This window comes from Molothrus aeneus, chromosome 24 (assembly GCF_037042795.1).
Source record: "Molothrus aeneus isolate 106 chromosome 24, BPBGC_Maene_1.0, whole genome shotgun sequence".
Taxonomy (NCBI): Eukaryota; Metazoa; Chordata; class Aves; order Passeriformes; family Icteridae; genus Molothrus; species Molothrus aeneus.
The window spans coordinates 4,751,867-4,765,711 of NC_089669.1; the positions used below are offsets into that span (position 1 = coordinate 4,751,867).

General features: G+C 50.2%; 1 protein-coding gene across 1 annotated transcript; it reads left to right on the forward strand.

Annotated features, from left to right (window-relative positions):
• Window positions 1-4,975: 4,975 nt before the first annotated feature.
• On the forward strand, window positions 4,976-13,100 carry PNPLA1 (patatin like phospholipase domain containing 1). Its single transcript, XM_066565059.1, has 8 exons — window positions 4,976-5,180; window positions 7,946-8,178; window positions 9,193-9,258; window positions 11,386-11,598; window positions 12,021-12,081; window positions 12,161-12,301; window positions 12,557-12,650; window positions 12,986-13,100. Exons 1-8 carry the CDS (start codon window positions 4,976-4,978, stop codon window positions 13,098-13,100), a joined length of 1,128 nt encoding a protein of 375 aa, XP_066421156.1.
• The last annotated feature ends 745 nt before the right edge of the window (window positions 13,101-13,845 follow it).

Sequence of the window (13,845 nt, forward strand, 5' to 3'; positions counted from 1 at the left end):
AGCAGAAGAGAGAAAAGCTCAGGACAGACCACTGTGACAGCCCAGACTGACAGCGGGCACTGTGGTGCCTGGGAAGCCAAGGATGAACATTTGTGGTGGGAGGACAATCCCTGATGGTGACCTGGATGTGGGGTAACCTTCTGAGCTGTGGATTTAAAATCTTTTCAGGAGAACCAGCACTGTGAAATGCTTGAACCCCACCTGGCTGGGGGTGAAAAGTCAGCAAATCAAACAGAGCCCACATTTCACCCTGCATTTGTATTTTAGCTCCTGCCAAGTGCTTGTGTTGAACCTCAAGGGTTGTTGCTGTTTGTGCATATGTATTTATTTACCTGCTTTTCTAAATGTTTTTGTGAATGTACAACAAAATTTTTGTAGTTTCTTCTACCAGCCAAGGATCCAGTTTGAAAAAAATTTCTAAAACTCAAATAAATTGGTGCCTAAATGCCAGCCAGGCTTGTCTGCTGGGAGTTGTGTTAGAGATGGAATAATGTTTGCTTTGCTCCAGATGCTGTGGGCTGCTCCTTTCCAGCCAAATTCCAAGTGGCACAAGGGACTGTGAGAGCAGATACACAGTGTTGTCCTGCCATTTTTACAATTTATAGGCCTTCCCTTTCCAGCAGAAGGAGATTTACTACCCAGAGCAGCTTGATCTGACACCAAGAACTGGGTAAAGCTCATTCCCAAGTGGTGCAGGAGCTGTAACATCCTCAGGGGCTGAGGGGATTTACAGCTGCTGGGGTCTCACCTATGACTCTAAGAAGATGTGAAATGCCAAAGCGATTTAAGCCCTAATCACTGGGAATGTTTCCAGCTAATCTTTGCCCAGAACCCCTAAGCAGGGCCATGGATTAGGGCAGCTCTGGGCTGGGCTGGGGATTGCCAGGGCTCGGTGTGGAGCATCTCCTCTGCAAGGGTGGAGCTGGCCTGGGGTGAAGGAGATGAAGTTTTGGGGTTTGCAATGTGCAGGGGGGATGCTCTGGTGGGTTGAAGGTGATGGTGGTGGCAAACAAACGTGTGGGTGTGTGTCACTGTCACATTTGGGGTGACAATCCCCCATGGGCCGCTGGTGACAGCCCAGGTTTGCCCAGCACCTCCTCTCCTAGAGGATCTGACCTCCTTGGTCCTTGTAAAACCCAAAGTAAATGAAAAAGGGGAAGCAGAGTCCTCACAGGACAGAAGCAGCCCTTCCCCACCCCAATCCATGTCCCCAGAGCCTTCAGGGCTGTTTGACAGCCACAGGATTGAGTCACCGGCTGCTGAGGGAAGGTGGACACCTTGCAGGGCTCCATCTAATTCAGCCTGGGGTAATTAGAGTGGAAAACCTTAAATCCCACTCCTGGCTCCTGCCAGCAATGAGTGCAGCATCAGCACTGTGATTCCTTTTGGCTGGGAACCAACCCAGGAGATTTTACTGTGGGAGAGACTGAAACCGCCCTCGTCTGTTTGCAACAGCCCCGACATTCCCGTTCCCTGCCCACACCCGTGGGGCTCTGCTGGGCTGGGAGCAGGCCTGGGTGAGCTGCTGCTGGGGATGTGGTTACAAGGTCACAGGATGCCCCTGTATCCAAATTTCTTTTGCATCTGACCCCCCTGCTGGGTCAGGGATGGGTTGGGATTTGCATGGAGCAGAAAAGGTCTCTGTCTCCTCATGGACTTCCCAGTGGAAAGTCAAATAGTCTCTGTCCCAGAGGTTATCATCTTCCATCAGCACGTGGGATGCACCTGCCAGGTGAAACATCAGACAGGGAAACTCCCATTCCCTTCTCCTGTGCTGTGCCCTATACCACAGCTGAACCAAACCCTCTCCTTCTCTGCTCACTGGACCTTTTCCCACCCAGCGGGGCAGCTGTGCTGGGGGAACAAGGAGCCAAACCTGCCCAGCCCCTTGCACAAGAGGCTCCCAAAAAACCCAACCCAGTGTGCAGGGATGCTGCTCCAGCTGGGCATGGTGGGAAGAAGCTGGGAGCAGCCACAGCTACCTTAGTGCAGCACCCCAGGGCTGGTGGCTTTTGGAGCCCAGGTCCCTTCCCATGAGCAATTCCAGCACCTTGGATTAATCTCCTGGTTATAAAATTGGGACCTGGCTGCCTGTGATCACTGAAGATATTAAGAAGGTTTTAAAGAAGGGCAAGTTATTAGTCCTGGGGGTTTGAGCCGTTTCCAGCTCTTGGCATTACCTTCATCCTGCCCTAAACACCCCGTGGTGGCTTCCCTCAGCGATGACAATCGCCTCGCACGAAATCCCCAGCTCACAGCCACGGCCATCTGGGCATGCAGATGATCCTGCCCGGGCAAAACACAGCCCTGCACAGCCCCCAGCCCACCCAGGGCTCATGGGAGCCGGGGGCTTTCTCCCCAGACCATCCCAGGCTGCTGGGGGATCCTGTGTCCCCAAAGCCGTCAGTCCCCACTAATCCTGCTTTGGAGCGCTTGGGCGGGGGAGGGCAGCTTAGACAATCAGCCCGGCACTTAATGAGCCAATGAATGCAAAATTTGCTGTCACTAAGAGGATGATGACAAGGTTTCATCTCACGGGAGCATGGAACTGAGCCAGGCAGGATGATGCCTCCTGGATGCTGTCCTGGGCCAGGGTGCTGGCAGCTGGGGAGGGTGCAGGGGAGATTGGGCACCTTGGCCCTGCTGGAGAAGCCCCCATGACTGAGAGCATGGACAAAGCTGAGTGTGGACAGAGGAGTGTGTTCCCACAGCTCCCATGGGATCATTTATACCTTTCCTAAACCTTGGCTGTGCAGACATCTTTTATGGAAAATCCTTTCCTTAGGATTTTTCCTCCTGAGAAGCTGAAAGGCCTCAAGAACAAAATGTAAACAATGGTTATCTGCTGCTATGGAATGCAACAGGTAGATCTTTGATTAGCTCATGTTAGTTGTTTCTAATTAATGGCCAATCACAGCCCAGCTGCCTCAGACAGAGAGTCCAAGACACAAGCCTTTGTTATCATTCCTTCTTTTGCTATTCTTAGCCAGCCTTCTGAAGAAATCCTTTCTTCTATTCTTTGAGTATAGTTTTAATATAATATATATCATAAAATAATAAATCAAGCCTTCTGAAACATGGAGCCAGATCCTCGTCTCTTCCCTCATCCTGGGACCCCTGTGAACACGGTCACACCTTGGCAGTCAGGGCTGGGCAGGGCTGAGGAGGTGCAAGGGCTGAGTGAAGCAGGAGCATCCTGCAGCTCTTTATGCAGAGCCTGATGGAGCCCCCGGGGGCCTGAGGCAAACAATAGGAACAGTCAATGCCCAGGGAACATGGGAACAACTCACTCCAGCACACAAACCCTCTGCACTTCCAGTGCCCTGGCGTGTCTGGACCAGTCACAGCAACAGGTGATAGTTTTGTCCTTCATGAACTTGCCAGTGCTGGAAGAAAATCCTTCAAATGAAGGGATTTGCTTTCCCAAGGGCTGGAGGAGCCAGTGGCATGAATCACACAGATCAAAGCTTTGATATCTCCAGGAGGCTGGTGCAGAGGCTGGGGTGTGTGGGAGACTCACCCAGCAAGGGGATCATGAGAAACACCAGACACTGGAAAGACAAGAAATTAAGGGTTCCAGTAAGGCTGTGGATCTAGAAGCCCTGATTCAGGCATTTGTTCACTTCCAGGATAATTCCATTCATAATTAAATATATCCTGGAACTGGATCCTGCAACCTCCTCCTGGGTGTCCTGACATGCAGGGAGCACCAGAGACCAGCCCTGGCCATGCTGTGACATTTACCTGGGGGGTTCCAGGCCATGTCCACCTGCTGCTCCTGGTGACATTTCAACCCAGGGACATTTTGCATGGCAGCGTGGGGGACTCTGCTCCAATTCCTGTCTTGGGGATACGGTCATGGCAGGGAAAAATGTATGAAAATTTGGGATGAAACAGCACTGCAAAGGTGGTATCAGGATGCTGGGACCATGCTGTGCTGTTTTGGCCAGGCTGGTGCATGGACACAGGGAAGGAGAGCCTTGTTCTTTACCCACATGTTGTGTTGTATACACAGCCCTAATTCTAACCCACGGAATGTTTCCTCTCAGTGTGCAGCTCTGTGGATTTGGACAACAGAAACGACACAATATTTACCAGTACTTAATAAATACATCTGTTAAAATGGCAATTTTTGTTCTGAATGTTGGCAGCAGCATTGGATCATTAGAAAAGACAAGAAATCTATGGCATTTCTCCCTGGTTTTATAACTATCCCCCAGGCAATGCAGACAGTTCAAAGGCAGCTTGATCCTGGTTCAATAACCACAGGTTTGGGTGGTGCTGCTGTAGGGCCTTATTGAGAGGGGAGAGAAAAGCAAATCCAGGTCTTTGGTTTTTTCCTGATGCAAACAATATCCAAGGGTCAGGCAAGGGCAAAACCCTTCCAACAGGGAGCAAACTTAAGGAATATTTCCAAACCTAACCCAACGTAACGCCCTGTATCCACCCCTTGTGTAACACCCTCTGGCTTTAAGTGTCTTATACAAGCCTTTACTCAGTCAGTACTGAGCTGTGCCTAAGCTGGGATTGATAGAGAATCCAATTTAGGAAAACACCCTTTGATGAAGAAAGGATAAAGCAAAGAGGAATTTTTGCACGGATGTTCCCAAGTGTGACGGGCACAACAGCACCAGGACCCTCTCTGGGAGGACTCCTGGGGCACTGCAGACCCGTTGGCATGAGAGGGGAGTCCTGAATCAGCCCTGAGCATCTGAGCTGGCTGTGGTTGAGGATTATAAGAGCTGTTTTGATCAGGGGAAAATTTCTGTTTTTAGCACAGGCAGCAATTAAAATAGCTCGCGAATCTCAACGCCTCGGGGAGCTGTCATAAAAGGAGGCAGAAAATCCATCTTCTGGACTCCTCTGCAGCTAGAGATGAGCCTGGAGGCAGCAGAGGAGAAGACAGCCTGAGGTTCACCTGGTGAAAAAGGACAACCCCGAGACCTCGAGCCAGATCTGCTGCTGTGATCCCGAGATGGCTGTGGAGGATCTCCGGGCTGCTTCCAGCACCCCTTTCTCTCTCTCCTTTTCGGGCAGTGGCTTCCTGGCCCTGTACCAGGTTGGGGTGGTGCAGTCCCTGCTGGAGTTGGCTCCTGAGCTCCTCAAGTCTGCCTGCAAGGTCTACGGCTCCTCGGCCGGGTCGATCATCGCTGCTGCCGTCGTGTGCGGCGTTGGCCTCGGTAAGAACGCCCCGGCCTCGAGTCCTTCCAGGAGCTCTCCTGCTCCATGAGCCCTGGGGAGGTGCCTCGGGGTGCTGGGGGGTGCTGGGGCTGGTGGAACTCTCCTCGCTCACCAGGCATTACAGAAAGCCAAGGTGTTGTCACCTTGGCAGGCAGCACGGTGCAGTTTTGGGAGGTGTAAGCTGAAAAAGCCGGTTCTGACAGCCTGCGTGTTCCCCGGCTCAGTGGGCAGGAATCACAGGGGCAGATCTGGATGTACCTGGCATCCCATATCCCATTCTCCACTGGCTCCTTTTCCTGCTCCTGCTGGAGGAGCAGATCCCCTGCTTTTCTGCTCTGAGGTCCGAGGGGTGCTGAGGTGTGTCCCAAAGGCAGTCAGGGCAGCCCCAGGGGCTGGATTCACCCATGGAATGCCCTCTTTTCCCCGTGGATCAGGTTTCGTGGGATGTGTAGCTATGAAGGGACACGAGTGGCTGCCACACAGGTATCTATAGAGCTGGCAGCCTTGTTTGCATGCCACTTTGGCTGATCCCACTCAGCCTTCCCAGAACAAGGGGAGATTCCCAACTCCAGGTGCACCTTTCCCTGTTGCTCCAGCAGGATATTCCTGGAAAAACAGCAGCCTGCTCCAGCCCAGGGCTGGAATTTCTCTTATTGCTGCTAAAGGGGTTTTCCTCTGACCCTCTTTCAACCATGTGGAAACAGGGCCCTCCAGCAACAAGATCCTCCATGTGTAGAATTAATTCAGAGTAGTTAATCCACTTTTAATAATCACATCCTCCCATATTTCCAATTAGTGCCCATGTGTAAACAAGTGTACACAAGACTTAAGACTCTAAAGCCTGATCCAAATTCTGCTTCAAGCAATGGGGACATTTAGGAGGAGCAGAAGGTTTTGGGGACCAAATAATGATGGAGGAAGCTGGGAGGAAACATACAGTTCTTGAAACCTCTGGTGGATGCTGGAATTGTTCTTCTGCAGCTAAAAATAATTAAAAACATTGGCAAATATGTTTAGATAAGGCAGAAAGGAACATTTCTGCCCACATGGGGACGAACTCCTCCACAAATAAGCAAGGGCCCCAAAATTTCTGATTCCTCCTGCTGCTGTAATGGATGGAGCTAGGGCTGTCCAGCAGTAAAAATACATTCAGCAACTGCTCTTGGTGGGGGCACCAGTCCTGAACTGGGCATCTGCTTCCCTGGAGGTGGAAGGCAGCATCCACTTAGAGGGGCTGAGATGATCTTGTGCCCAAAATATCTTCCCCAAAGGAAGAAAAAGACACTTTGGACAGTGATAACTCTGGACAGGTTTCTAATAAGGAAAATGAATGTGGCACAAGCTCTGTCATAGTCATAACGAGGATGACTGGGTCAGGAAGAAGGTGAAAGGTGTGTTTGGTGTCCCACTGGGTGGCTGCAGTCAGGTGCCCGTCCCCTGCCCCAGGCTGGCTGAGGAGCTCTGGGCTCCCAGAGCCAGCCTGTCCTCTGTGACCCCACCAGTCCCCTCGTGGGGACATGCTTGTCACCAGGCTGGTGCAGGCAGGGACAGTCACATTGCTGCCAGGCTCATCCTTCACTTGCTCTGCAAAGCTGCGCTCGGCTCTCACCTCTTACCCAGCAGCTTGTGGGCAGTTTTTCCATGTTTTCCCCCATTTCCAGGACACAGAGCAGCCAGACAGGGACCTGGGCATGCCCCTCCTCCCTGGAGGTCTGGCTCTTCCAGCATCCCCTCTGTGCAAACCCACCCGGTGTTAATCGTGGCCCCGTGTGGCCTCAGCATCTGCTCAAACACACAATAACCCCTCTGAACGCCTGTGTGGCTCCAGTTGCCCTCAGGACACTGCACCTAATCCGTCTGTCCGTCCACACAATCCCATGAGAACGCATGGAAACCTCTGCCCCTGCAAAGCCTTGGTGCTGAGCCAGGCCCGGGGCCTCGTGCTGGTGCAGGGTCCCACCCTGGGTGCAAGGACAACTCTTTGCAGCTTTGGTGCTGGATAAGCTTTCACTGCAAGGGTTTAATCCTCCAGGTGGGATGTTCCCCCAGGTCAGATCTCCATGTCAGCAAAGGCACCAAATTCCCTCTATGGTATCAGGCTGCCTGCAGGATTTGCTGCACTCCTCCTCCTCCCCATCACTGTGAAACCTTTAAAACCTGGAGTCTCCTGAGCCCTCAGCCAGGGCTCCAAGGCTCTGCTCCTTTAAACCAGCTCCTGGGATGTGCAGACACATGCCATGGCTATTAACACCTCCCCAGAGCTCAGGTGAGCCAGGAATCCCAGCAATGTGGAGCCAGGACACCTGGCTTGCAGGAAAGCCCTGAGCAGAAGAGGTGCCCCTCATCCCCACGCAGGAGCCAGCCCAGCTCCCTGTAAAGCTGGGGCTGCCCACGTGGGAAATGGGAGGTGGAAAGCAGGAATGTGTTGTGCAAGTCAGGTTGTCATGGATAACTCTGTCCCCCTTCCTGGGGCTCTCTGGAGCCTTTCCCTAATCCAGACCAGGAACTTCTTGAGGCCCCATCTCTGGTGCAGGTGGGGATTTCATCAGTGGGGTCACACAAAGACATGGTGTCCTTTGAGGACATTATGGGGATCATGCCCCACTTTCTGCCCTACCTCAATGTCCCCCACTGTAGCAGCAGTGTCATCCTGGGGTAACACAGAGGGGCTGCAAGAACCTTTATTTGTGAGGAGTGTTAAAAATAGGATTTAAAATACAACTGTTAGTGCAGCAGGCATATTGACCTTCTCATCTTCTCTCAGATGACATCAAGGAGTTTTTCTTCGCACTGGCAACAGAAGTCAGGAAAACCATCCTGGGCCCCCTCTCTCCCAAGTGCAGCTTGCTGGCCAATCTCAAGACTGTCCTGCAGCGGATGCTGCCGGAGGATTCCTACCTGCTGGCCTCGGGGAGGCTGCACATCTCACTGACACGGGTGGTGGACGGCCAGAACGTCATGGCCTCGGAGTTCAGCTCCAAGGAGGAGCTCATTCAGGTACACAGACCTGAATATGGACATGTCCCAAGTGCTGGTGGCTTCAACTGCACTTTTTCTACCTGAGATGGGGAGAGTCAGGAGGTTCTGCCACAGCCATGGTCCCACCACAATGGGCTCCATGAGCCTGGGGCTGGGGAGGAAGGTTTGAGTTCAAGGATCAGATGGAACAAATCATGCTAAAAAAAGCAGCAGGTTTGTTTCCAGCCTCATAGAGCTGATGTTGGGGCTCTAATAGTGACTTTGCAAAGAGCCCTGTCAGTGCTGATGTGACCTCTCAGCTCTCCCTACAGGTCTCTCCTCAGCCATCTGGCAATGGTTTTCTTGTTGCCTCAGCACCTTCCTGGGAGGAAAAAACTGGACAAAGCTGCTGCTGAACAACAAGCAGCTCATTAACCAGTAAATTATCTGCTGAGGGGGAGAATCCCAGGGTAAAGTCCTAACAGAGCTGACCCTGAGGTCCTGGGTCCCTTGTCCCAGGGAGACAGTAGAGGATGGCAGCTCCATGGAGATGTTGGAGTTGACCCCATGGTGCCCCAAGGAGCCTGGGGTGCTCATTCCCAGCTGATGAGATTGGGTGGGAAATTATTCCAAATGTCCCAGAAGTGGCTTTAACACTGACAAATCCCAGCAGGGTGAGGATACCTTGTAAGGGTGTCTTGGTTTTGTCCAAAAACCTGCAAAGATGGAAATTGGCCCCAAAGCTTCAGCTTGCCACCATCAAAGGGCAGTGTTGGACACGGACATGTAGATTTACAACTATTAATTCTGGCAGCTATAAAACTTAAAAAATGCAGTGTTGTGCCCTGCTCTAGAGAAGTGTTTCCACTTCAGTGAAATCAGATGTTTTCCCTTTCTTGAAGCCTTTCTTGCCACAGTCCCCAGCAAAGTCCAGGTGGCACCAACAGCCTGGTTCCAGACTTTGTCAAGGCTGAATTTTCAGGCCCCATGTCAGCAGCTTTTGTGCAGAACACTGACAGGAACATTGACTTCTGCAATCCCTCTCCTCCCCAGGCTCTCCTCTGCAGCTGCTTTCTTCCAATTTACTGTGGATTCATCCCTCCATCCTACCGAGGAGTGGTGAGTGATATTTCCACTGAAACACACACTCCCAGCAGGGTGTTCTTGATTTGAAGTTTACATTCCTCTGTAAAGGAGGAATGTACAGACAGGGAGGGATAGGTGTGTCCAGGCATTTCCTTTAGTTGATGGAGGATCATGAAGCCCATCAGCTTATTCTTCACCCCACCCTAAGATGACATCTGGGTGGAATTGCCATCTGGAGAGTCCTCTCCTGCTTTGCCCATGGACAGACTGTGGATGACCTTGCAGATCTCTGAGTGAGATAAGAGGACGCCCACAGTGGGGACTTTGAGACACAATCCAGTTATCCTGGGCAGGGCCTGGCTGCAGGGCAGGTTCATCCCTCGGCTCAGGTGCTGACTTGCACAGCTGAGACATCCAGAGTCCAGAGGATCCTCCCCCAGCCCTGAGCATTTCCATGCTCTGCCTGTCTGAGGGAGGGGAAGGAGGAGCTCGGCAATGTTTTCCCGTGGCAATGTTTTCCCGTGGCAGTGTTTTCCCGTGGCAGTGTCTTCCAGTGTTATCTGGACAACCTGTGCAGGGCCTCACCATCCTCACAGGAAAAGATTTCTTCACAATATTCCATCTAACCCTAATGGCAGTGAGAAGCCATTGCCTCTTGTCCTGTCACTCCAACTCTCTTGCAGCCCCTTTGGGGTCTCTAAGGTGCCTGGAAATGTCCAAGGCCAGGTTGGACGTGGCTTGGAGCAACCTGGGATAGTGGAAGGTGTCCCTGCCCATGGCAGGGGGTGGAATGAAATGAGCTTTGAGGTCCCTTCCAACCCAACCCATCTCCAGGTCTGTGATTGCTCTGTGAGGCCTCTCTGCACAGTTATTTCAGCAACATTTAATTCCATCAGCTGTGACTTCCAATCCCACTAAGGGAGGTGGTAAATCCAGATTCCTTTTGGAATAGAGCAATTGACATTTTCCTTGCCCAGTATGTAATCCCTCATGAATCTGCAGGCAATTATTAAACGTGGGGGTCCTGCTGCTCAAGCTCAGGACTTGAAAGTTATACAACACTGTGCATTCAGTGATGTCTGAATTGGCTCTTGACTGCCAAAAATTGTTGTACAAATCTTTGTGAATGAAAATAATTATATTTCCATTTTAATAACTGCTGTGAATTACAGACCTGGTCGAGGAGCTGGCTGGGTGCCACAGGCAGGGCAGGGGAAGGAGCTGGCAAAGGGATAAAGGGCACAGGTGGGACAAGACACTGTTGGAAGTGGGAAGGGAGGACAAGCTGGGATGGGCTCACGACTGGAGTGTCACCTGTGCAGCTGCTGGCTCCCAACTCAGGGACACTGCAAAGGCCCCCAGAGCAAACCCTCCCTCTGTGGTGGTGTTTGCAGGGGTCCCAGGACGAGATGAGAATCTTGACTCCATGTTTCAGAAGGCTGATTTATTATTTTATGATATATATACTATATTAAAAGAAAAGGATGTGTATATATACATATATAAAAATATAAAAATAGAAAAGATAAAATACAATATATAGTATACAAAATATAATATATAGTATATAGTATATAGTATATAATATATAATATATAATATATAATATATAATATATAATATATAATATATAATATATAATATATAATATAATATGTATATAAACGATATAATATAATATAATATAATATAATATAATATAATATAATATAATATAATATAATATAATATAATATTATATTATATTATATTATATTATATTATATTATATTATATTATATTATATTATATTATATTATATTATATTATATTATATTATATTATATTATATTATATTATATTATATATATAGTTTTGGTGTAAAAACTATACCAAAAGAATAGAAGAAAATAGTTCATCAGAAGGCTAGCAAGGAAAAAGAATGGAATGATAATAAAATCTTGTGACTGACCAGAGAGTCTGAGAGAGCTGGACTGTGATTGGCCATTAATTAAAAGCAACCACATGAGACCCATCACAGATGCACCTGTTGCATTCCACAGCAGCAGATAATCATTGTTTACATTTCATTTCTGAGGCCTCTCAGCTTCTCAGGAGGAAAATCCTAGCAAAAGGGTTTTTCATAAAAGATGTCTGTGACATCCCTCTGCTCCTCCCCAGCGCTACGTGGACGGAGGCTTCACTGGCCTGCAGCCCGTGTCCAGCCTGGAGGAGCCCGTGATCACCGTGTCCCCGTTCACCGGCGAGCTGGACATCTGCCCCCGCGACTGCCCCGCCATCTTCTTCTGCTTCCAGATCTTCAACGGCAGCATCCAGATCTCCATAGAGAACCTGTGCAGGATCAGCTATGCTCTCTTTCCACCCAGCACCATGGTGAGACCACCAGGAACTTCTCCCAGCTTAGTTCTGGTGAAAAGATTAATGCTGCTCCTGCCTGCTCAAGATTTAAGGTTCAGCTCAAACTCCACTGTTAATTAATGGGATTTCAAAGGGAGAGGGTAACACCCACTGTTTTTGCAGTACATTTTGGGGAAGGGACACTGATGATGGGTGGCCAGCTTGGGATAGAGTCCACAACCTGCAAAGGACCAGACAAAACCAGGCGATCTCTAGGTCCCTTCCAACCCAACTCTTTCTGTGTTTCTCTGACTGGTGCTGTAGTGGTTGGAAACCAACCAGTGCTTGCTGCCTTCCCAAATGGGCCATCCCAACCCTCCACAGTCAAACAGCTTTGGATAGATCCTTTAGTACTGGGATCAGGGCTCTCTAATGACCTCAAGTGTTTTTCCTTGCAGGTCTTGAATGACATTTTCTCCCAGGGATACCAGGACACGGCCCTTTTCCTGTACAGGAACAGTAAGTGGCACCCCAGGACCCGAGGGGCACCTTGGTGTGACACAGACAAACATCAACCCCTTCTCTCTGTGTCTCCCAGATGCCTTTGGCTTTAACTACTTCGATGGCAATTTCCGCTTCGGCAGCACCTGTGGGAAGAATGACTCTGGCAAATCCAATGGGACGCACCCCGGCCTGTACAAAAGGGTCCCTCAGTGCCTGACCCCTTACTTCCTGCCAGGTAGAGGATTTGGGGTGCTCAGCTTGGGTTTAGGGCTGCTGCAGCCTTTAAGAGCAGCAGGGTTATATTTAAGACATTACTGAGTTATTTATTAAATATTTCTATTTCAAAGACACTTTGTAAGAGTGACTCCAGCTGGAGTTTGGCCTGGGCTTCAGTACCTACCTGGGCTGGGCAAGAGGAGTTATCGCATTTATTTAATTGTTTGTAATTACTGGTCTTTATTTCCTTCTGTGCTGTCACTCCTGGGTGCAGGCTTGTGGAAGAAGGAGCAGGTGAATGGACTGCAGGACCCACTGGCGAGGGTCCTGCTGCAGCCATACAGGCTCCCAGCCTTGCTCAGGAAGGGGTAAGAACATCCCAACAGAGGCATCAGGGAATGGCACACAAACCAGGGGCTGTGCCTTTAGCTGTGCTGGGGCAGCTGAAGGGACACATGGAGGGATTTGGTGTTTCCTGAAGGCAAGATCCAAGGGAGAGCGGGTGGGGCTGGCAGGAATGCCACAGCATCTCTTGCTAGTGGAAAAGATTATTACAGTGTGCATTTACCATGAATGTGTGATTATTACAGTGTGCATTTACCATGAATGTGTGATTACTACAGTGTGCATTTACCATGAACACCCTCCCCTTTTGCTGCCTTCAGCCATCGTTAAACTCAGCCCGTGTACTTTGCTTTTGCAGGGTGAAGAAGGTGTGGGGGCTGCTGGAAGGTGTCAGGTCCCTGGTACAACGACTCCACAAGCTCCTCCAAACCTTGGTGCCTGGTTTGCCTAAGACAGCTGTGGACAGGAGGTGAGGGGCTGGGGGTCTGCAGACCCTCAGCAAAAAGAGAGAAGGGTGCAGGGCAGGGAGACTTTGGGAATCTCACCCACTGGGTCACTGATGGTGAGTGTGGCTAAAAATTCCAAATCTGGAGTAGCCCACATTAAAAGTAGCTATTTTTTTATCCCTGTGATATTATTTTGATATTTCAAAGAAGCTACAAACCAGCTTAGTGCCACCTCCCTGCTGCAATACATTTGTGTTCCAGATATTTATCTGCTGGGCTCTGTCCTGGCAGGACACCAGGCACATTCACCAAGATCTTGAGAGATGTTCTGGCACTAAGCTCTCAGGGATTTAAGGCATATCCCCCAAAAATCCACTTGCAAATTCCCTCCTGTGCAGCTGCCCAAGAGCCTCAGAATGATTTTGCCCTGAGGCAGCTGCAAACTCCTCAGCTGTGAGAAAATCCTTTGGAGTCAAACATTCCTGGGGCTGCTTATCCCTGTCAGTACCTCGACCCTGCCTCAGCTCTCACCTTGTTCCCACAGGTAACAAGGATTGTCCCAGCGGTGCCCTGGGGGTCTGAAGCGCTGCCTTGGAGTGTGGTGGGCAACACCAGCACGGCTGCTGGTTCTTGAGGGAATTTTTGGGGAGTATTTCTTCTTCAGAACCTGTCTGGCTCTGTCTGCAGTGCTGCCGCTGCAGTGCCCCTGCTCTGGCCTCACCTGCTTTCCCATGATGGCCGAGGAAAAGCTCCGGTGCTGCTCCTGGGACCC

Coding starts and splice junctions, on each gene's coding strand:
- PNPLA1 (XM_066565059.1), top strand. CDS start 4,976: ATGGCTGTGGAGGATCTCCGGGCTGCTTCCAGCACCCCTTTCTCTCTC. Junction 9,259..11,385: donor CTCCATCCTACCGAGGAGTG/GTGAGTGATATT, acceptor GCTCCTCCCCAG/CGCTACGTGGACGGAGGCTT. Junction 12,302..12,556: donor GACCCCTTACTTCCTGCCAG/GTAGAGGATTTG, acceptor TCCTGGGTGCAG/GCTTGTGGAAGAAGGAGCAG.